The 22369-nt window shown below is 38.0% G+C and overlaps 1 protein-coding gene across 1 annotated transcript; it reads left to right on the top strand.

Moving 5' to 3' along the window:
- The first annotated feature begins 589 nt into the window (after positions 1–589).
- On the top strand, positions 590–22137 carry LOC139740974 (gastric triacylglycerol lipase-like). Its single transcript, XM_071651559.1, has 7 exons — positions 590–755; positions 8160–8277; positions 9187–9385; positions 10763–11012; positions 15457–15687; positions 16718–16786; positions 21892–22137. Exons 1-7 carry the CDS (start codon positions 657–659, stop codon positions 22135–22137), a joined length of 1212 nt encoding a protein of 403 aa, XP_071507660.1. The 5' UTR covers positions 590–656.
- The last annotated feature ends 232 nt before the right edge of the window (positions 22138–22369 follow it).

A 22369-nucleotide genomic window follows, 5' to 3' on the forward strand; every position in this document is an offset into this window, starting at 1 on the left:
GGCTAATCGTTGCGTTGCGTTGGTGACCCGCAGCAGCGCCAGCCACGTACCCGCGTCAACCCCCGTGCTGGCCCAGTACCACTACCACCAGCCAGGCAGGACAGCCACCTGCGACAGGTTTAACCGTTTAATTACTGTAATAGACTCTAGTCTAGAGGAGGGCCGTGGGTCCGAGGGAGGTCAGCTCAGCCCATCACCTTGTCCTTAGCTTAGGTAGAAAGCGAAGAAGGGAGCTAACGACAGTTCGGAGCAGAACACTGCACTCTCATACCAAGATGATATGTTTTTAAATAGGCAGTAGTAGTGATGTCCAAAGACTGCAATTAATTTAGTTCTTTCACTGCCCAAATTTAAATACTTTTGTTTGAGTTGAGAAAGCAAAGAACCGGATCCAGTCAGCAATGGCAGCTTCTCAACTCTTAGCGATCATTCAGCTGATGTTTTTTGTCTCAGTGCATGTCAGTGCATTTGTCTTCCATGCTGAGAATAAGAACGAGTCATGGATGCAGAATTTTAACAAAGCAAAGGCAGTAGCAGACAGTCTTCAGTTGACAAAGCAACTTCCTCATGATGATGGAGTCGACCTGGATGAGGTCGAGCTTGACAGGCTTCTCCAGCGCATCAGATCCTCGGAGCACCTGGCTAAGTTGCGAGAAATGATTGACCAGTGGAGGGACAGTCACCCATCTGTAATGGCAGCACTTTCTCCTCCGCTGTCCACCTCACGCATTGACCCCGATGACCGCTACAATATGGTAAATAAATGCTGATCTGTCAATGAAAAGATAGCAGCCACTGTATTTTTCTCGTGACCTTTCTTCTCTTCCTTTCTTTTCCTATTGCCTAATAGCAATGTCTTATTCTTAGTCTTTATTAGTTTTGGCTCTGCTGGGAGGTTGCTATAAATTTTATTAACTCAAATTGCATGGGATCATTGGCTTACCTACGGTGTACTGTAAACTTGCACGCAAGCAAAGTGGGCACAAATCCATCAAATGGGCACCTTATGATTTTGCCTTCAATACCTCTGACTTTGGGCAAGTAAGGGAAGTATGTTATTGTATATGCCCTGCTTTATTTGGTTTCGTGTTTGCCTACAAATCAATAATGTTTTTTCCCCTCCGATCTCTCTTTTTTTCTATAATCTTGAATTTTGGGAATAAGGGCACTGGAAATGGCAAATACTCAAGAGCATTGTGGGCATTCAGCTTTATACTGTGAAGTGATCTGATGCTGGCAGTGTGCCCTATGTCTGAAAGATAATTCTTTCAGTAGCATGAAAGAGAAGAATTATAGAAAGGAGGTTCATGAGCAGAGTGAGGGAATTCCCAAACTCTCTACAACTGAAGAAATTTGCAGCTGTAAAGTGATGGTAACAAAGCTTAAAATTCTATGTCTTAATCAAAAATTTTATATTTTAATCAAAATTAATGTTTTTGATTCACAGTGACAAGAATGCAAACTGTTACAGATGAGAATTCATCATCATGTCACTTGGAATGTGAAAAGGCTTTGAAGTTTTATGAATGTATTGAAGCACACTGACTCACTTTTTATGGCATGTCACATAACAAACAAGAAACTTCAAACTCCATAGTAAACATTCAAGGAACTGGCAGATTGAATAGCTTGAAATTGGATGTAGTCATTCAGCACACTCTAGTTATGTTGTTGAATAAAGCATTGGTCAGTGTTTCCTACTGACCTTCTAAGGGCATGGTATTTAGGCTAAGGCAAAATTGTATTGCACATGAAAAAATGACAAGAATTATTTGCAGGGCTGCCAACTCTCACGCATTGAGCGTGAGACTCACTCATTTTGGTCCTTTCTTACTCTAAAACTTTATTTCGTTTGCATGCATTTCTATTGATCTCACTCATTTTGGCTCCTTAATTATAGCATTGGCCTATGGAAGTCTCACTCTCAACTAGTTTCCAGTGTTGGCAGCCCTATATTTGGTGACATGGATGTTTCCTTGTCAAAACTGAGACCACTCGAGATGACAATGTGACACTTAGCAGTAAAGGGGAGTTGATGCTCTGTACAAGTTTCTTCTTTTGAAAGCTGCTTTTAAATTTAAAAATGGTCAGGGGTCATTATTAATATTTTTCCATCCAATTGAAGTTGCTTTAGGATCGCCACACAGTGTGCAGCTGCGTGTGTACATGTTATCCACTGCATGATGATAGATGACACTCCTGTCTCCTCAGGGTTTATTCAAAACCAGAAGCAACAACAAATCATTGTGACATGTGATACTGAAAGGCTTTAATTGTTACATTTGTGACGGTAATTCTGTTTCAGCCACACATGATATTGAGTGATTTTTGGTTTAGCTTTCGGAGCTGATGGTTTAGAGTAATTGTGTGATGTGTACAATGTTTTAATCATCTTCTCAAGACAATTACTCTGTACATGTACAGTGTACAGTGCAAACAAAACTCCACAGATTAAACAATTTTCCGAAATAGTATATCACCAAAAGTAACCACTACTGTGCCCAAGCTACTGTGTACAGTAGTTCTGCCGAAAGTAAAACTGCCACTGGGTTACTTTATAATGAGGTCTTAGCGTATGATATAATTAGAAATTGCAGGGTTTCTGTCTTTTCACAATCACAAGCACACACACAAAAAAAGTGTTTCATCCTTTATATGATGTAATGTTTGTACTATCCAGTTGTCCAAGTTCTATACATTTCTGTTTTTGTGATTAAAGTCATTAATTTAATCATAAATGCTGTTGATATTTTTATTATTATTGTTTTGTCTTTTTTTATTCCTTGTATTGTTTAGATGGATGGGAGAGGGGAACTCTTAACTCTCTGACTCTAACAGGAACGAGTGACCTGTGGGACACTTGTGTTTTTGCTAACTAGTCACAATTGGGTCAAAACAATTGTAGAATGCCAACTCATCTCATACAAGTTGTATGCGTGCATAGACAGGACTTGTCATCTGCTAGTATATTTGATAATTCTCATTCCAAAATTTACCAAATATTTAAGCAATCATTAAACTGCGATGTTTAGACATATTTAATTGAACTTACCAAGAGGGAAGAGATAATTCTCTATAGATTTAGATGCTCTACTCATCACTTACCAATTGTTTCTGGAAGATGCTCAAATAGTATTCTTCCTGAAGCTAGAGGTTGTGTCATCTATGTGTATTTTAAGCGTGTATGTGATACACATGCACTGGGTGACAAATTTCATCATCTACTTAATAACTTCATTGTCCTGTTATTAGCTCTTGGCTCAAGTGAGCTATTTCCATCATTCTTCGTCCCACGTCCGTTTTGTGTGAAGCTCTTTACATTTTCATCTTCTTCTTAAAAACCCCATAACAGATTTTCACCAAACTTGGCAGGTAGCATCCCTAGGGGGAAAGAATCTCAATTTGTTCAAATGTGCACCAGGGTCGTAAACCCCCCAAAATTAAGAACTCTTCAAAAATCTTCTCTAGAACCAGTAGTGATAAAGCTATGAGTTAGTACATTGATGACTGTATTTTCAATTTTGTTTATGGCAGATCCAGGGGTGCCCCCTTGGAGGGGAGGGGGGCTCCAAATTGTGGGCTAAATTGTACATTTTCATAGCATGCTTCTTCTATTTTCACCAAACTTAGCAGGTATCATCCTTAGGGAATAGGATCTCACTTTGTTCAAATGGACACCATTCTACATCACCCCCAGGGGGTCCACCCCCCCCCCCCCCCCCCCCATGCACACACCAAAAAGCAAGGAATCATTAAAAACCTTCTCTAGAACCAGAAGTGATAGAGTTACAGCCGTACATTAATATGCACTATGGGTAAGTACATTAATGACTCTAGTTTCAACTTTGTTCATGTGGCAGATCCAGGGGTGCCCCCCCCCCCCCTTCTTGGAGCATGAAGGGGGTCCAAATTGGGGTCTAAATTTTACATTTTTATCTTCTTGAAAACACCATGACAGATTTTTACCGAACTTGGCAGGCGTAGGATCTCAGTTTGTTCAAATGGGCTTTTTGGGGGACCCAAACCCCCAAAAAGGAATCTTTAAATATCTTCTAGCTAGAACTAGAAGTGATAGAGATAAGTTGGCTATACTGTACTGATAGTTTAAGAGTCTGCAAGAATGTGTGGAAGGTGAACTTGTGATACTCGGTTGAGCACGAGACTCCGGGTCTCCTTGTTTTATTAATGATAGGAAATCATTTCTTTGAAGGAAACCAAAACCCAAAGAGAAAAAAAAAAGTAATGTGGATTGAGTGAAAGCAGCAACATTAGTATTGAACACATCAGTGAAAGTTTGAGGAAAATCAGACTATCGTTGCAAAAGTTATGGCATCATGTGTGGTCAACATAAAGGAAAATATGAAGGGAATTCCACACAAAAAAAGAAGAAAATTTTCATGAAAATTACACATTCCATCAACTTGATACTGACATAGTGTATGTTAAGGGTAGCAATTATTCCCTCTGCTTTCTGAAAGCGGTTAATCAAGTGCTCTTTCATTATGCTAGAAAAGTGAATTTTTGTGGAATTCCTGTTATATATTTTCTTTATATTGTTGTCCACACATGTGACTTCATAATCTCTAGTAGTCTCCTTATCCAGCGGTTCCAACACCAAAACTGTAAAAATTCATAACTTTTGCAACGATTGTCCGATGTTCTTCAAACTTTCACTGATGTTCTACTGACGTTGCTGCTTTCACTCAATCCACATTTCTCTGTGTGTTTTGGTTTCCTTTAAAAAACATTTCATTACCAGGCCATAACAGAACAGCTATTTACACTGTAATTCTACATAATAATCCTCAAACCTGCTGGAATTTGGTAAAATTTTGCCATTAAATAATGAATAATTTTAGATAGCCACTAGGCATTCAAAACTACTGCAATGATTCTTGTCAGATTTTAAATGCACAATTGGACAGATCTACTTTTATTTACAACTTCATTGATTTTCACATATTTCTGGTGCCAGCCTGGAATACCCACTGATTTTGATGTTTCTTTGATGAATTGATTATACGTCAGTCATTATTTTGTGTTATCTCGTGAATTGTCTTTGTTTAAATAAGGACTGTGAGATATTAGTTTTTAGTTTATTTTGTTTTTATTCATTCTCTATACAAAGTTCTTCATGGTTGTTCCCAATAACCCACAAGAGTGACAAGGGATGATAAAATTGTCATTGTCATTGACATTGTCATTGTCATTGTCATTGTCATTGTTTAGAAATACAGCGACTTACAACTGTATGAAAATCGTAGTCATGTACCAGTGTATACAGTCAACAAAAGTCACACAATCACATTCGCGCATATAACACAGTAAAATGGTTGTTTTTCTTTATTTCATTGTGTTTTCTTGGTATTTATTTATTTATTTTTTTTTTATTTTTTTTTTATTTTTTTTTTTTTTGGGGGGGGACTTGGCAATTGTGGGTTCCTTCTTTTGACTATGCAGAAGAGCAGGCGTCATTTCTCAAGATTCTTGCCCATAGTATGGAGATACATGTGAGGTTACACGAGGCATGCAGATGATACCTATAAAGTGACCCACAAACAAATAAAAGATAGTGGGGATACTTGTGACATGTGAGCCAAATGTAGAGATAAAAGCGTGTCAAAACAAGCCTGGACCCTCTTTATGAGTCAAGTACACATAATCTGCACAAGATTATTAATCTCCCTTGTTGCAGAGTTACATTTTATTTGAAATGTATAAATTTTTTGAGTTCCAAGTCCATTCAAGAGTTCAAACAAGGCTGTTATCTCCCAAGAACACAATGTGCCTGGTACACACATTTATACACCTTTGTACATGTACATGCCAACAAACAAGTAATATATTTGTAAAATGTGGCAACGTGACTGTACAGTACACGTCAGTGTTGTCATAGGAGGGTAAGGGGGGTTCCTATTACAATGAAAGATGATTTGTTGGTGTCATTGTTTCTTGCATTCTATTTCTAATGTTACAACTTATTTCAAAGAGATCGATATTATAATGACAAACAAAACTGATGTTCACATTCATGCAGTGTATATGTTGCTTGTCTTCTCTGAACATCATGAAGATAAGAGAGGTACAGTAATAATAATGATGATATACAAAAAGCTGAATATAGTGACTTACATTGTGTCAGGACCACTCTGTAGAGTGCTCAAGGCGCATACACAGTATAGTATGTAGTACTGTATGCGCTGTTATTTTTGCGTACAAATATTTTCGTGAATGACGAGATCATAGAAATTTTTGCGAGATGTTGTATCGACGATGACGCTTATGTTAATGCTCTGTTAACAAGGTGCATGGAGACAATTTCGCATGTTGTTAAATTCGCGATCCAACTGTGATTCGCGAAATTCGCGCAAATTAAACCTCGTGAAAGTAACAGCTTATACAGTACATTGTATAAAAATACAGGATGTATGTATTTTTTTTCGGGGGGGGGGGGTGGCATTACGCACTTGAAGAATCGAAGAAACTTCTCGTACTGTATCTGACTAGGGAGGTAGAAGATCTCTCTTTCACCTCCCTGATCTGACTTTGCCTAAACCAGGAGACATTTTTACTCGATTAATCACTTAATAATCTTACGCTGTGATACAGCTACACACTTTTTCAAAATGCATTGTGACACTTTCCCAGTTACGTTAAAAGTGGAAATTTTCACGGTGTTGAAATTTTTTGCGCATTTTGTGCAACCCGAAACTAGCGAGAAAATAAAAGCATGCAAATGTTTTTGCTTGCCGTATGTACCAGTAGTTGAAATCTTAATTCCGCGGAGTTAAAAGCACGCAAAAATCTCTTACCCCGCTAAGTGTGAAAAATTAGTCGCGCGAAAATATCCACTTTAACAGTAACCCATGGAATTGAGGGCAAGTCCTGAGTATACTCGGGCAGGGGTCTATGAGAAGTATGTGTTGTACATAGCAAAATCAGCCAGTCCTAAACGTCTGACTGTAATATCTCATTGGAGATTGACTCAGTTCTCCCTTACAGCATTGTGGAATTCATTGATTTTGACATTACTTTGTTCGAAATTCCAACTATACTTTATTCATTGCTTTTTGTGGGTTTTTTTTTTTTTGGGGGGGGGAGGGATGTATTGAGGCACAGTATAGAAAGGGTTGTTGTTACTACTTGACATTGCAGTACGTTTATGCCCTTAAATTGTATGTTTTTAAGATGTGACAATGAAAAGATTTTCCAAATAAGAATTGTCGGCTTACTTCAAATATTACAAGAAAGTTCAAGCTCCAGTAGAGTTACAATATGAATACTTTTGCCAAGAAAAACAAAATGACTTTGTAGTTAATTGTCAATGTTAGTGTGCACTTTCACTACCCGGTACTTGTGTGCTGGAGAGGGAAAGAGTGAGAGAGAGAAAGAGAAAGAGAAATCGAAAGTACAGCGCATATGAGAGATTTTTCCGAAACTTAGCTTAATACCTTGAGGTTTTTTTTAAAGGGTACTCACTGAATAGAATCAGTTTGAAGTGGACCTAATAATCTAGAAACAAGCAAGCAATTAACCAAGCATTGAGCATTCATGTGTCATTAAATGTACACATAGATCAAAGCCACGCACAGAATTCATGTGCCTGATAGATTCTGTAAATACCAATTCTTTCTTGTTTTTCTCTTGACGGAAATCGAAGCTAAACTATTGATATTTCCATGGCATGTGCAGAGATTAATTTTCCTAGTACTGCATCGAAATTTGCTATGCATTTTTACACCACTGCTACACAACACAAACTACAATGTCCTCTGTATTAGTTTTATTCCATAAGAATGTACGGGATACCACTTGAAATATTGTTCATCAGCTAAAATTACTAGTCAAATTTGAGTTGGAGAATTATTCCTTGCATGTATTTTTAAAACAATAATAACGAAAGTCTCTCTCTGTCTGAAGGGCTCCTGTAGATATTACACCTGATTGTTTTGTTCAGCATTTTCATACATGTGCTTTTATGCCCTACATATAAATCATGGGTAGAAAACAGTGAAAAACTGTTTGATGTCTCTTTCCGTGTTCCATCGTCTCTCTTATTGCCTATTCCTGACAACTTTGGTATTATTTTTCAGCAATATTAATTGCACATGTTTCATCCTGCCTTTTTGCGTGTGTGTTGTTCTTTTTCTTGTAACTAGAGTGGTCTTGTCTGGAGCAAAGGCTATCCGATTGAGGAATACGAGGTGCAGACTGAGGACGGCTACATCCTGGGACTCTTTCGCATTCCACACGGGAAAAACAAAGGCAACGACACAGGTTTGTGATGTAAACCTTTTGTGTGCTCTTAGTGCCAACTGGCGCAGAAAACCTTGTAGCATTGTACACACTGTCCAAAGTCCCTGACTCAGAACAGGTCTCTATAGAGTTTTGAAGCCTTTTTGTGTTTAACAGGGTTTACAAACATTTGTGTGCATGCATACATTTACATTAGTTCTATCATCGAGTGCAACTGCCTCTGGAGAATTATGGATTCACACACCTAATTTCTTACGAGATCAAGAAAATCTACATCTTCAATTGTGAAGTGAAAATTGAGTCTGTTCTGAGAATCCAAATAGTACTATTGAATATTATTTTTCTGTTTCTTCGATAGAAATGTGAAGATTTGGTTTGGGAAGTAACAAAGATGGGCAGGGAGTCATAATACACTGTAGAGCTCTTTTTTCTTTCAGTTCTAATGCTCAAGATGTGCTTGAAATTTGTCACCCTTTGTGTATGCCCTTTTCCCCTCAAATTTTTAATAAAGTCTTTCAGACCATTTAGTTTCAATAAAAATTGGTAAAAAGTGTTCATAATTAGAGGCTCATTATTATGTAAACATAACCTCCGAAAGGACAATGGGTACACATACTTAATATTCTTAATATCAGATATCAAATACCAGTATCACTTTAAAGAGGAGAATAAACTAGACAAGTGGATATCTGCAACCAAATCATTCCTTGAATCAAATCACACCTCCCTCTAACCGCAGCAGCGACCCCATACGGTTACAGCGCCCCGCGACGGGGTTAACCTCCCTCCTGACATTCAATCAATATAAATGTGTAATACGAGTGGATAAGCAATTGAAGAGAGAAACCACTACAGTAGTGAGTACCATACTTGTTCAGATTAATGTCGCATTCTATAAGTCATTAACAGTCTTGTTATTACTTATCACAGGTGCCAGACCCGTTGTCTTCTTACAGCATGGCCTATTGGCTGCTTCGACGAACTGGGTGGAGAATCCAGCCAACGAGAGCCTTGGTTTTATCCTGGCTGATCTGGGCTATGACGTGTGGATGGGAAACATGCGAGGGAACACGTACAGCAAGAAGCACGTCTCACTGAGTCCTCGCCAAAAAGAATTTTGGGAATTTAGGCAAGTAGATGATCATACAAAAATACAGCAAAAGGCTATTACAAATTTTGTGAATTATTGAGAGATACATATGTGACCCGCTACAACAAAAAGGTCCTAAAGTCACGCACTGTCGAAGCTGTGAAAATCGAGTTTGAAGTCAGAGCATCAAAATTGGTCAAAACTTACGATTTTCTGATTTTGATATATTATTGGAGTCTAACATGTCTTCTATCATCTGTCGAAATTTTGAAGCAAAATGATCAAAGGAAAGATTAAAAAATAGCGTTTTTCTGAGCCATGTTTTTTGGCGTTTCAACGAAGCAGAAACTGGTTCGAAAATTTGGATTGAGCGCCACAGATAGGTTCTGCCCCTAACAACAACCAGAGTGATCTCATTGGTCAGTTTGCTGCTTGCTGTTAACCGAAGCGTGAAGCTCGCACACTGCCCAGTCGACTGGTGCACGTGCGGGCGGGGTGCGCTATGCTCAGCCGCTTCTCACATCCTGGTCACTGATTGGTTGGTGAGGAGACCACCGACGCTGATGTGCTTGAATGTACTCTTCGGGGGTTGCTAGGGCTTACCTTCTATTGTCCAGAGGTGAAAACTGACTTGCGTGTCCCTTGATCGTGATTGCGTCGAAAGGAAGACTTTTAGGGCACTTTTCTCGAAACAGTGCTTTTCCAGACGTCTCGACATGCTCTCTTTTAAACATCGATATCTCCGCAGCCGATTATTTTTATAAAATGTGTTATATATCAATTTAAAGCAGAAAGATTAGGGGATTATATTATGCAATTTTCAAATAATCGACCTCGCCCGACTTTAGGATCATTTTGTTGTAGCGGGTCACATATACTTAACATACATCCATGCAGCTGCTTCAGCTTGCTTCCCTTCATGAACTCATCAAGTTCTAATAACTACATTTCTGTGGTTTGGTGCTGTGTCCTTTTTATAATTTTTTTTTAAATTCATTTATAGTGTTCCTCATGAAAGAGTAAAATGCCTGTTCTTCCATTTTAGCCTCTGTTGTTTTCTGTACTGGATGTTGTTGTTGCAGAATTACTGTATAAAACAACATATAGCATGTTTTAGGTATAACGAGTTTTAGACCTGCAATGCAAACGCTATTAGAAGGCGACGCTGATTAGGCAAAAGTATGGTGTTCTGCGCAGCTGTTTTCATTGTCCAACCTGGGAGGCTGCATCATCATCTTTAATAGCATTCACATCGCCGATCTAAAGCTGGCTACAGTCTGATGCAAAAAATTTTTTCTATCATTAGGAGGAAAAAACAAACAAACATAGAAGATATATCTTGCAATGGATAACTAATGTATTGATGATGAAAATGAGTGCTGCATTCGTGACATTTCATTTGTCTTTTCCTCATAGCTGGGATCAAATGGCAAAGTACGACCTCCCAGCTATGATAGACTTTGCCCTGAGCAAGTCCGGCCAGTCGCGACTGGCCTACGTGGGCCACTCCCAGGGGACGCTGATCGCATTCACGGGGTTCACCATCAACCCCGAGCTGGGGAGGAAAGTCACCACCCTCATCGCCCTAGGACCAGTCTACACGGTGGCCCACATCAACATTGGCCTCAGGGATCTCATCTACGCTGGAGTCATAGAGCTCCTGGTCGTGAGTTGATTCCTGTTTTCAAATTATGTTTCTGTTTCTGAATTAAATCCTGCTCGTTCCTGTCTTCTTTTAATACCGATTCTTCTCCAAGTTCAAGTTTTGGCTCACCTTTGACCTCTGAGCATGTAGAGGTTTCTTACAATATCAACCTCATCAGAGTGGAGACAGCAGTAAGTTAGTCAGAGATGATCAGTGCAATGTCCACACATGTCTCATTTTAGGAAGAGATGACTTTATTAACTTCATGCAGCACTTGTCTGCTCCGGCGAACTGTTTACAGACACCATCCGAGCGAACTGTCCCACAGACTCTCTCAAACCTAGTTTATATGTCTTTCTCATATACATGTACATGTCTTTCTTCCTGTCTAATTGCTTACCTGGCATGAATTTGCCAGTAACTGCCACATGGTCAGCTAGGCCAGACACCTGGCTCAGACAGGGAGCTTTACATGAATAAAGGTGCTATAAAACTAAATCTAGGCAGGGGACAGCCAGGGTCAGCGGACCTCCTAACAGGTCGAGTGAGAAGTTGTCCTACTCAAGTACAACTGTATGTTAAAGTCTTGGGTTGACTTTCTGCCTAACTCTGGGCACAACAATATTTATCAAGTGAAAACACGCACACACACTTGTGCATATTCACACACCATACCCACACAAGGATTACTGTGGGCAGTTCAGGGGCTAAAGAGTTTTAAAATGTTCATTAGCTTAGACTTTCGGAACAAATACAGCTGCTACAATAGAAATGGAGCACTCTCATTGATTCATACAGACACATGCACTGCACAGCATGGGATCTCACAAATCTCACCCTTTAGGTCTTTCAGCATTAGTACCATCCACTGCTTAAAGAGGATTAGTAAGTGAGAGGGGAGGGGATAGATAGCTCTGGCAAGGAATGGACCAAGGTATTTTTTCATACACCTTTATTCTTTGACAAAGCAACATGAAGAGGATTTACTGTAATCCACGCTTTTGGGATGTCTATAATAATGTAAACCTACCCTCAAAACTACATGTATCTCATCAGGATGGTACAGATTCGGCAAACTTCTGCACTGACAAAAGTTTGTTTTAGAGGTGAAAACCACTTGAAGTACAAACGTGAAGACTTGCATAAGGCCTTGGAGTCAGAGTTCATAGTTCACCATTGGCTAACAAGTACAGTTGTAGTTTCAGCTAAAATTGTCACACTTGTAAGTATTATGTGCTTCCTTGAAGTTGCTTGAAATTAATAGGTAGCAGCCTTCTTGTGTAAGCACACCCGATTCCCACCACACCATTTTTGAGGATGGTCAGTGTCTAACCCTTTTTTGGACGTGTTCAGACCCCATTATCATAACATCACTTTGTCAGATCTCTTAATCTTTATCTTTCAGATGCCAAGAGCATTCATTTTCAAGGGAAACGCTAAATTTGTCCCTTTGCCATGCTTTGTTTGCAGTTTATTGCTTCCTACTAGCAGGCTTTAATGAAGCCACATGACACGGGCTTCCCGCCGAGGCTACTTGCTGCTGAATAGAGATTGCAACGATTACACAATTAATTCCTGTTGCATCACAATGGCCTTCATGTGAGAATTTGTCTTTCTTGCTTTCTGTGTTGGTTTCTCTACTACACAATAAGGCCAATTGTGGAGTTCACTTTGCCGAATACCGGTAGTTTTAAAAGACTGTAGTTTGGCAATTTGCCGCCGACTGCATGAGCACAAAAGGGTCAAATGCATCTTTTATATTTAGAAACTACTTCCCTCGCAAGGGTTTCGAACAAGGGTTTCGTTTGGTTTAGGTTTGTTTCTTTGTTTAATTTTACTATAGATGAGGATGTGGTTCTGCATGTATAACAGCCACATAATAACATAAATCCATTAAAAAAAACAAAAAAAAAAACATTGTTTTGCTGTAATTTTTACAGGCTTTTTTTTCAGGGCTTTTTTTTTCTTTCTTGATTTAGAATGGCACCAGTCCATCAATCCTAGCCTCTAGTGCCAATAAAAAGTCCCATTGGGAGTTTTGATTTCCTGTTGATTCTTTTTTTTCCTATCACTTTGCTTCAGAGATTTCCAAGATTAAAGGTTAATCCAAGTTTGGAACATGCTCCTAAGTTGAATATTTGTCACAAATACTGTAGATGTGCATTTTGTATCATATCACATGGAATCAGATGGTATAACATGGTAATGTTTAACATAAATCTGTTCACTTTGGACAATTAGCATTTGCATAATGGGGTTGGCAAAATAGTTTAAGGTATTTTGGTGTCACAAGTCAAGGAATATTGAGTGCAGGGTACGATGTTTGTTGATAACACAAAGATGGCACAACATTCAGTGAGATACGACTTCATTTCTTGTAGTGCAACTTTGAACAAGTCCAACTAATTGCAGTATCGAAGGAACTGCGCCTCATTTTTAGTGCACTTCTTGAGTTAGGGTGAAATCAAACAAAAAGAAGTTTTATTATTGAACTTGGAAATGTCCAGTGTTTTCACAGAGCATCGGATATTTGTCACAAGCACACTTCCTGGGGGAAATTTGCTGCAGAAATGTAATCAACCTGTCATAATTGCATTGTCACCTGCAAAGTTCCCTCAATACACCGTATGTCAGATTTGAGAAAGATTAGATGGAACTAGTTGAATTCTTTACATCTCCTCAAAATCAGAAGTTTACACAAAGTTGCCAGTTTGAGAGGAAAACAGGAACTTTCATCTTTCAAGCTGTGCTACCAGTTTAGGAATTACGTATATATTTAACAATCAATGATTTAGAACTTTAAACCAAAATGAACAATTGCATATGAATGAATTAACATGAAAGAGAATATTTGAGTCTACCATTTGAAACGCAAATGATGATTGATATTAAAAAATGGTAATAAAACAATACGGCTCCAAGCCTTAGAATTCATATCTTTTTAGACCATCGGTTATATTCAATAGAGTGGTGATATCATCACTTCAAATGCCTCCAAGTGTCTTCCATGTAATCTTCACAAAATTTGAATTAAAAGAAAAATACATAAAGAAGAAATCATAACCTTTACATCAAGTTATTCTAAAGTTCCAATGTTTAACCATTCACTCAACCCAGGATTTTGTTTTTTCATATTTTTCTCCAATATTTTGTATCAAGAAAATGAACTTTTAGGAAATTACATGAGCTCATGAACTTTGCTAGCTGCTCATGTGACTGATATCAGATACATGAGCATTTAAACTTTGTAATTCCATGATTAATATTATTCGTCTTTTTAACTGTGCTACATGTATTTGTAGTGAGGGTAATTTGGAGAATGTAGTGGATGTTTCCTGTATGAATGCTGTTCCTCTCCCCTTTTCCCACTTCTATGGGTTTTTTTGCTTTATTTTTGTTTCCTTTCTGAGGTGGTTGATGCTACATGCTCTGACCAAGCCATATATTGTAATAGCCTTACATGTGCAGGAATGATGCCAGATATTGTATTCATCAACTTTCTGTTTTAATTTCCTTAAGAAGAATTTTATGTTCAGTGAAAGAAGTCTTCACTCTGATAAACCTTTGAGTCTGAAATATGTAATTCCCCATAGATTTAGCATGTGGTATCCCAGGTTCCCATGGCAGTAAGCTAAAGTTTAAAGGGCAAGTTCACTAAAATAATGCATGGATTGAGGGGATGCAGCAATATCAGGAGAACACATCAGTGAAATTTGGATAAAAATGGTGCGTTCACAAGTGCATTCACATTATGAATTTTTAGTGTTTCTGTGCAGCCATTGCTGGATGAGAAGACAAAATGCAGTGTCACATATGTATTACAACAAGACAAAGAAAATATCAAGAGAATTCCTCAAAATTTAATATTTTATGAAAAGTACACAATTCCTCGACTTCTTACTGACAAGCGCTCTTTGGTATTGCTCAAAATATGAATTTTGAATGGATTGTCCGATTTTCCTTTAACCGTCACTGATGTGTTCTATTGATAGTGGTGCATTCACATTTCCTTTTAATATTTGAGTGAAGTTGTCCTTTAAAGGGATGGTACAGTATTGGTGCAGATGAGAATTGGGCTTTTAACTTTTTGCAAGATACCAAGAAAACACTCATGATATAGTACAGAGCATACCATTTTAAGAGGAATTCAAAGTTTACTTGATGAAAATCAGGTTTGGAATGACTGAAATATCCAAAAACGAAGTAAAACAAAGCGATCGTGATAAAGTGTGGGTCCCACACTTTATCAGAATCGCTCTTTTTTGGATATCTCAGCCATTTCAAAACCGATTTTCATGAAATAAACGTTGAATCCCTCAGAGAATTACATGCTCTTTCATATTTCATAAGATGTTTCTCATTATCTCACCAAAAAAATGTTAGAAACCTGAAATTAGGTCTCAACCAAAACTATATGATCCCTTTCACATTTTCTCCTTGTTCTTCTTTTGTCTTGTGGTGACAGGATGAGCTCATTCTCCTTGGACTTTACGAGTTCCTGCCACAAAACTTCATCTCCAACGACCTCGCGGCACGCACCATCTGCGCCTTTCCGGCGACGGAATTTCTCTGCGCCGACTTCCTCATGATGCTGGCGGGCTTCAGCGAGCACCACCTGAACAAATCCCGCATCCAGGTCTACGTGTCCAACGAGCCGGCCGGAACATCCCTGCAGAACATGAAGCACTTCATACAGGTAACGTTGGCACCAAACTTGGGTGGGGAAAAGAAACATGTTCACAAATTCCTGGTCTGCCACTGTTTTCATTCTGTACCACATTAAAGGGAAACTCATCGCCATCTTCAAGTAGATATCCAAGGAAAACGTAGCAAACAGATTTAGTGAAAATTTTCGACAAATCAGACAAAATATAAGAAAGTTATGGAATGTTTAGGTTTCACATATTCATATGCAGTGGTGATATTAGTCACCATTACATAGTTATGCAAATTTGATGAGGAGGTGATCTTTCTGGACCACTGCACTTGCAAGTACTGTATCTTTCAGATCATTTTGGTTCATATTATCATAATTATAATCCCCCTTTCAAATTCTTTTTACCTATTCTTTGTTTTGCTTTTACATATGTGATTTTGCTCTTTTCAAGGAAGTCAACTTTGACATTAGATTTGAGTAGCTCACCCAGTTTCACAGTTATATATATCATTTGTATCTGGCACTCAAAAACAAGAATTTGTGTGTTTGTGTGTTTGTGTGTATCGTATACCTATGTTTCTCTTTTGACTTGATAGTCAGTCAGCTGGTTTGGGCATTGAGAATACGACAAGCTCCGTGACTCCTGCTGTAAAAGCTGTCATTTTCCTGAGGGTTCAATTCTCACAAGTTTTGGGAATCACTGTTGAGCTGCAAATTTAACCATACATAAAATTACCACAAATGGACAGGCATTAGCGCAGTTACGGTAGTCTTGGTGTAAAATTGCAAAAACAACATCTCGCCAAAATGTCTGTGACCACCTCATACGCGAAAAATGTGTACACACAAAAATAATCGCTTTTACGGTAATGTCTTTGGTCTTATGCTTGGCATCTATATGAGATTGAGTGAAGCAGGAGTCAACAGGAAATTCGAGAGTGCTCACCAGAAACAACAATTTTAATTTTTGAAAGAAAAGAAAGAACTTTATGCATTTCTTCTTTCCTTCTGTCTGCGATAAGACTCTCTTTTTATTTTTGTTGTTCATTTCATCTTCTTCATTCAACAGATGGTTGTTTCAGGAAAGTGTCAGATGTACGACTACGGGCGGAAACAAAATCGTATCAGATATAACAGTGTAAGTAATCTAGTGTTACAATGAATGTAGGCCTGTGCAATTTACAGGTACACCTCTGTTTTGTAAATGTAGAGGTAAGCAATAGGATATTTCCTTTTTTGTTGTTGTTTTTTCTTTCATTTTTTTTAACCCATTGAAGACGAGTCCTGAGTTTACTCAGGCTGGGGTCTGTGGGAAATGCATGTTGTTGCAAAATCAGCTCATCTTCATACAGGTTGATATGAATTTCGGATGCATGTTTCCACCTTATGACTTAAGAATACTCCCAGCTTTCTAGTGCCTTTTATCAGAAACTGTCAGAATCTTGTTCAGCAGTCTGTATTGTGTAATTGCATACGCAGGTGATATAATGTCATAATGATCAATGACACAGCCACTGATGCTTCTGTGGGTACACTATGCACATCGTCCTTAATTTTAGGTGCTGGCATACTGTACGAGCTGAAATTTTCGCAGTGGTTTTATTTTCGCGAATTTCACGAATCGCCTTTGAACTGCGAAAATAACAACACACTAATAAGTAAATTCAGTTCGACCTTCGCAACCGCGAAATTAACAACATGCTAAAATGTCCTTCAACTAGCAATTCGCGAAAATATCTGTACGCGAAAATTTCAGCTCATACAGTATCAGGAAGGATTTGTATGTTTAAGGGCAAGTCCAAGAAAAGGTCCCCTCAGAAGGCAAAATTTCGTCTTTGCTCAGTATTGACATATTTGGTATCATTTTGAAGCTTATGAGTTGAAGTTTTGATTTCCATGGAGGAAAAAATGATATTATGTAAATTTATGCAAATTTAAAGGGCTTCATTTGCATAAATGTAAAACACAGCGTTACGTATGGGACATTTATGAAAATTCATATTTATTTTATATTCATATTTATAGGAAAGCAAATGATATTTGATTAATATGTGGACATAAGAAGTTTATCAAGTAGTTTAACTTGGTATGAAAATTTAGGGATTATGCAAATGATTATGCAAATTAGCTCGTGTCCTATCATGAGATGTCCCATACGTAACAAAATGAGGTCATTTTTATGCCTCCGCCACGAAGTGGTGCCGGAGGCATTATGTTTTCGGGTTGTCCGTCCGTCCGTCCGTCCGTCCGTCCGTCCTTCCGTCCGTCCAACCGTCCGTCCTTCCGTCCGTCCGTAATGAATTTTGTGGACAGGGTAACTATCAAAACCTTTTGAGGTATCCTAATGAAACTTGGCATGTATGTGTATCAGGGGGTGAAGTTGTGCCTATCAACTTTTGGGTGCACATGCTCAAGGTCAAAGGTCAAAAGGTCAAGGTCAAATGCTTAAAATTTAACTATTTCCCCCATATCTATGCAATACCTGAAGATATTTTCTTGAAACTTAGTGTATACATGTATTACCCAATTAAGATTCTCTGGTGAAAGTTTGGGGTCATGAGGTCAAAAGGTCAATGGTCAAAAGGTCAAGTAAAATGTTAAAATTTCACTTTTTTCTCTGTATCTTGGAAATTGTTCAAGGTATCTCTATGGAACAAAGTATATATGCATGTACTGACTGGCAGTGGTTATCTAGGGAATTTGGGGTTCATGTGGTCAAAGGTCAGGGGTCAAAGGTCAAGGGCAATACTTCAAAATTTTACTATTTCCCTTGTATTTATGCAATGCCAGCAAGATTATTTTTTTTTTAAACTTGATGTATTCATGTATAACCCACTAGAGATTGTCTGGGATTTTTTTTTTGCCAAGAAGGTCAAAGGTCAAAAGGTTAAAGATCGAGTGAAAGTGCTGAACTTACTTTTTTCTTCATATCTCGGAAGTGGCTCAAGTTATCTTTAAACTTAGTACATATTTATGTATGTTCTGCCTGACATTGATTCTCTTATGAATCAAAGGCCAGATGAAAATGATAACAATTTACTGTTCAATACAGAAATTGCACTTTTTTTCCATACCTTGACAAGTACTCAAGTGCGTAAACTTATGAAAGGGTCAAAGTCGAAGTTAAAGTTCTTAAATCCCCAAATACATGCTCTCCTATTCATCCAATTAAACATAGGTCAAAGAAGGTGAACATTTGATACATTTGTGACAAACATGTCATTTTAATATTTTGCCAATTTTGTGAAAATGTAATCACACATTGTCCACATGTACTATAGACCTATTAGGAGAATCATGCATTATGGCGGAGGCATACCAGTCGCCATAGCGACATTTCTAGTTTTAGGTTTATTCTGAAATTGCTAAGGTTATTTGAATGCCCTTTTGGAAGGTTCTAATTTATTGTTTGGAGAAATTAAATACTACAGAAAAAAGAAAAAACAGTAAAAGAAATATTTTTTATAAGGCATTGAAATAATGTTACGTATGGGACAAATGTGTTACGTATGGGACATCCTCATATATATTGCATGTAAATGCATGTAGCTAGCTGGGAAGGTCTCTCAGTACACAAATGGTCAATCATCCTGAAGAAAGCATCCCAACTTTGTAGATACTTTTTGAGATATAGACACTTGAAACAATACATGTACTTGACTGAACAATTTTCAGAAAGGGGGAGGGGAAGATGGCAAAATACACTTATGAAAATCAGCATTAAAGGGATGGTATAGTTTTTGTAGAAATGGGGATTCAGTTTTCAACATTTTATGAGATGACTGGAAACCAATAAATATGAATTACTAAAGAGCATACAATTCTAAGACTAGAGGAATTCAAAGTAAATTTGATGGAGATCCAATTTGAAACGGTTGTGTTATAAAAAAAAAAGGTAAAATGATTTTGTTTTTTATTGCAAGTGATACACAAATTGTCCTTATTTAGTTTTCAATAGTAGCCACATCAAAATTCATGGGTATACATACTGAGGTGTGACTCAAATCAATGACCCGACTGCTAGACATACATCGTACATCTACTCGATTACTGGAATTCCACGCATCAGGTATTGCTCATCTATTAAAATTAATATTTCTTGTGTCAAGTTGTTTTTTATTGAAACTAAATGGCAAACTGCCCTTCATCAATGGAAGTAAACACTTGAAACTATTCAGTTTTTTAGTAGTAACTGTCCTGATAAAAATAGGGCATACATACTCAGGTTGGTCATAAAAAATATAGAATATGATTGAATATGATTATGATGGTAAATATTTGGGGGATATTGTTCCCTTGACATTCTGGATCAGTATTTGAGTAATTTCAACTGACTCCACCTCAATAATTATGCAAAAATTTGTTTATGGGTATTTTGCAAAATTATTTTGCAAAATACCCATAAACATGGTTCTCCACACACTAAACGAATAGGGGACAAAGGGCATGCATACTCAGGTTGGTCATAAAAATATAAAAATTTGATTGAATATGACTATGATGGTGAATATTTGGGGAATATTGTTTCCTTGACGATCTGGATCAGTATTTGAGTAGTTTCAACTGATTTTACTTCGATAATTATGCAAAATACTCATAAACGTGGTTCTCCACACACTAAATGAATGGGGGACAAAGTGTCCCATACGTAACTGTCCCATACGTAACACGTCATGTCTGTCTTTAATTAGAACCTGTAATTAGAGCTTTTTGCCTAATGACATGAAACTTACCTGTTATAATCTTGAGTGTTGTGACTTTCATCACAGTGAGTTACAAGTTGTAGAATGAAATACTTTCAGAGAGTTTTGAGGTTGAAAAAAATGTTCAAATAAACAAAATTTTTCTGGTCCCATACGTGACGGCACATATTTTCTCTTCTAGAATATAATTGTCAAGGTCATTTTTCTCAATTTTTTACATGATTATACTTCTCCTAGATATTAATCACTATGATAAAGTTCAATATGATCAAAGGCCATTAACACTATTTTTCAGGTCATAAAAGTCTCTGAATGTCCCATACGTAACGCGCGTGTTATCTTGGACTTGCTCTTAAGTGTGTCATTTGCTCTGAGACTGTCTCCGCTGGCCATTGCCCCCTCTAATGCTGCAAGAGAACAAGTTGTGGGGGTCATTGTACGTGTAGGTACAGTCAAACCTCTAATATCAGGCCCTGTCGCGCCTGTCCGGAAAGTAAAACAATTTTGCCAGATATTGAAGAGACAATGTTTATGTACACGTACAAGTACATATGTGACCGTGCACCTCAAAACGAACATAAAGTCGCACACACTGATTTTGCGTGAGGACTGAAAATAAGTGAAATGGGTCAACCTAGCCGAACTTGACTTTTTCACATTTTCTGAAAGAGCGGGTCTTCTTTTACATTATGCTAAAATTTGGTATCATAAAACGGGTAGGAAAGTGTGTTTTTTAAGCAGTTTATCTCGAACATTTTTGGTAGACTAGTGTGATTATAGGTGTGCCTTTGGAATCCTTTTTTCATTTCTGAAAAACCTTGTCCACACTCTTCACTTTCAACTCTAATAACTTTTGAAAGGATAGTGCTACTGCTTTGGAAGTTTGCATTAATTATGGACAGAATGTGTTAATGAGGCATGCTTAATTTCATTTTAATCTAATAATATCTTCATTGTTGTTACTCTGGTGGTTTACTTCCTGTTTTTTTTTTCCCATTCATCGCACAGCCAGCACGGTTTGGTAAAGATTAAAGCGCTTGAATAGACACTGTACTTCAGAGCCTCTTTTCTCAGTTCACACTTTTCCTGAGTTTGTGCTTTCTTTCCAGTATTTAGATAGGTTAGGAGAGTCCATTTGATTTGAGATATACATCATTTTAAAGCTTAAAGTCTGCTCTTTCAGAATATGTTCTTAACTAAAAATTCATGTCTGGCGACTTTTTGTTTGTTTTTGAGGTGCAGGGTCACATATAGTACTGAGTGGGTAGTGTACACACCGCAGTGGTGGTGTGATCTATGGTAGCCTTCTTGTAATTATGCTTGTTTTATGGAAATTGAAACATTGTTTCATGTTTCTGTTGAGAATATTGAAAGAAGGTAAATTTTGCATGTTTTATTTGAGTTTTAATTTTGAAACTTTACTTTTTCGTCTTCACTGCATGAACACGTCTGGTTGATAGAGAAGTTAGTGTAAGAGATGGCCATGTAATCAAGGTCAGACTGTATGTTCAGGAAGAGGCTGCCTCTCTTTCATTTGCAGACTACACCGCCAGAATACCACGTCGAGGACCTCAAAGTTCCGGTGGCGCTCTTCTGGGGCGACGACGACTTCCTGGCCGACCCGAAGGACGTCGCTAACCTCATTCCCAGAATCAGGAAGCTCATATTCAACAAGGAGATCAAAAACTTTGAGCATCTCGACTTCATCTGGGCCATGGACGCAAAGAGCGTTCTCTACGACGACGTCATCCGACTCATTCGCGGCAGCATGGCAGCTGGGCTCTGAGTCTCTGTTTGTGCCTAGGCACGTGATGCACAATTTCGAATATCCTGTATCGTGGTGATAAACTTTTAGTCAGCAGGTCCTCACCAAGTTCGTTTGCTCCTGTCTCTATCTCGAACTCTATATCTGTCTCTCTCTCAGCTCCCTCTTTGTCAATTTTCCAAGTTCATTTATTTTACTTTGTTTCGTTCTTTGGGATTATGCATGAAAGTTATGTGAATCGCCAACAATCGGG

Source organism: Diadema antillarum, unplaced genomic scaffold (assembly GCF_040938485.1).
Source record: "Diadema antillarum isolate AM-2024a unplaced genomic scaffold, OU_Dant_1.0 seq00000893_RagTag, whole genome shotgun sequence".
Classification (NCBI taxonomy): domain Eukaryota; kingdom Metazoa; phylum Echinodermata; class Echinoidea; order Diadematoida; family Diadematidae; genus Diadema; species Diadema antillarum.

Excerpts from the sequence above, each read along its gene's own strand:
- LOC139740974 (XM_071651559.1), top strand. The coding sequence starts at position 657 with ATGATTGACCAGTGGAGGGACAGTCACCCATCTGTAATGGCAGCACTT. Across the intron at positions 8,278-9,186 it reads AAACAAAGGCAACGACACAG|GTGCCAGACCCGTTGTCTTC; the intron begins GTTTGTGATGTA and ends TACTTATCACAG. Across the intron at positions 15,688-16,717 it reads ACATGAAGCACTTCATACAG|ATGGTTGTTTCAGGAAAGTG; the intron begins GTAACGTTGGCA and ends TTCATTCAACAG.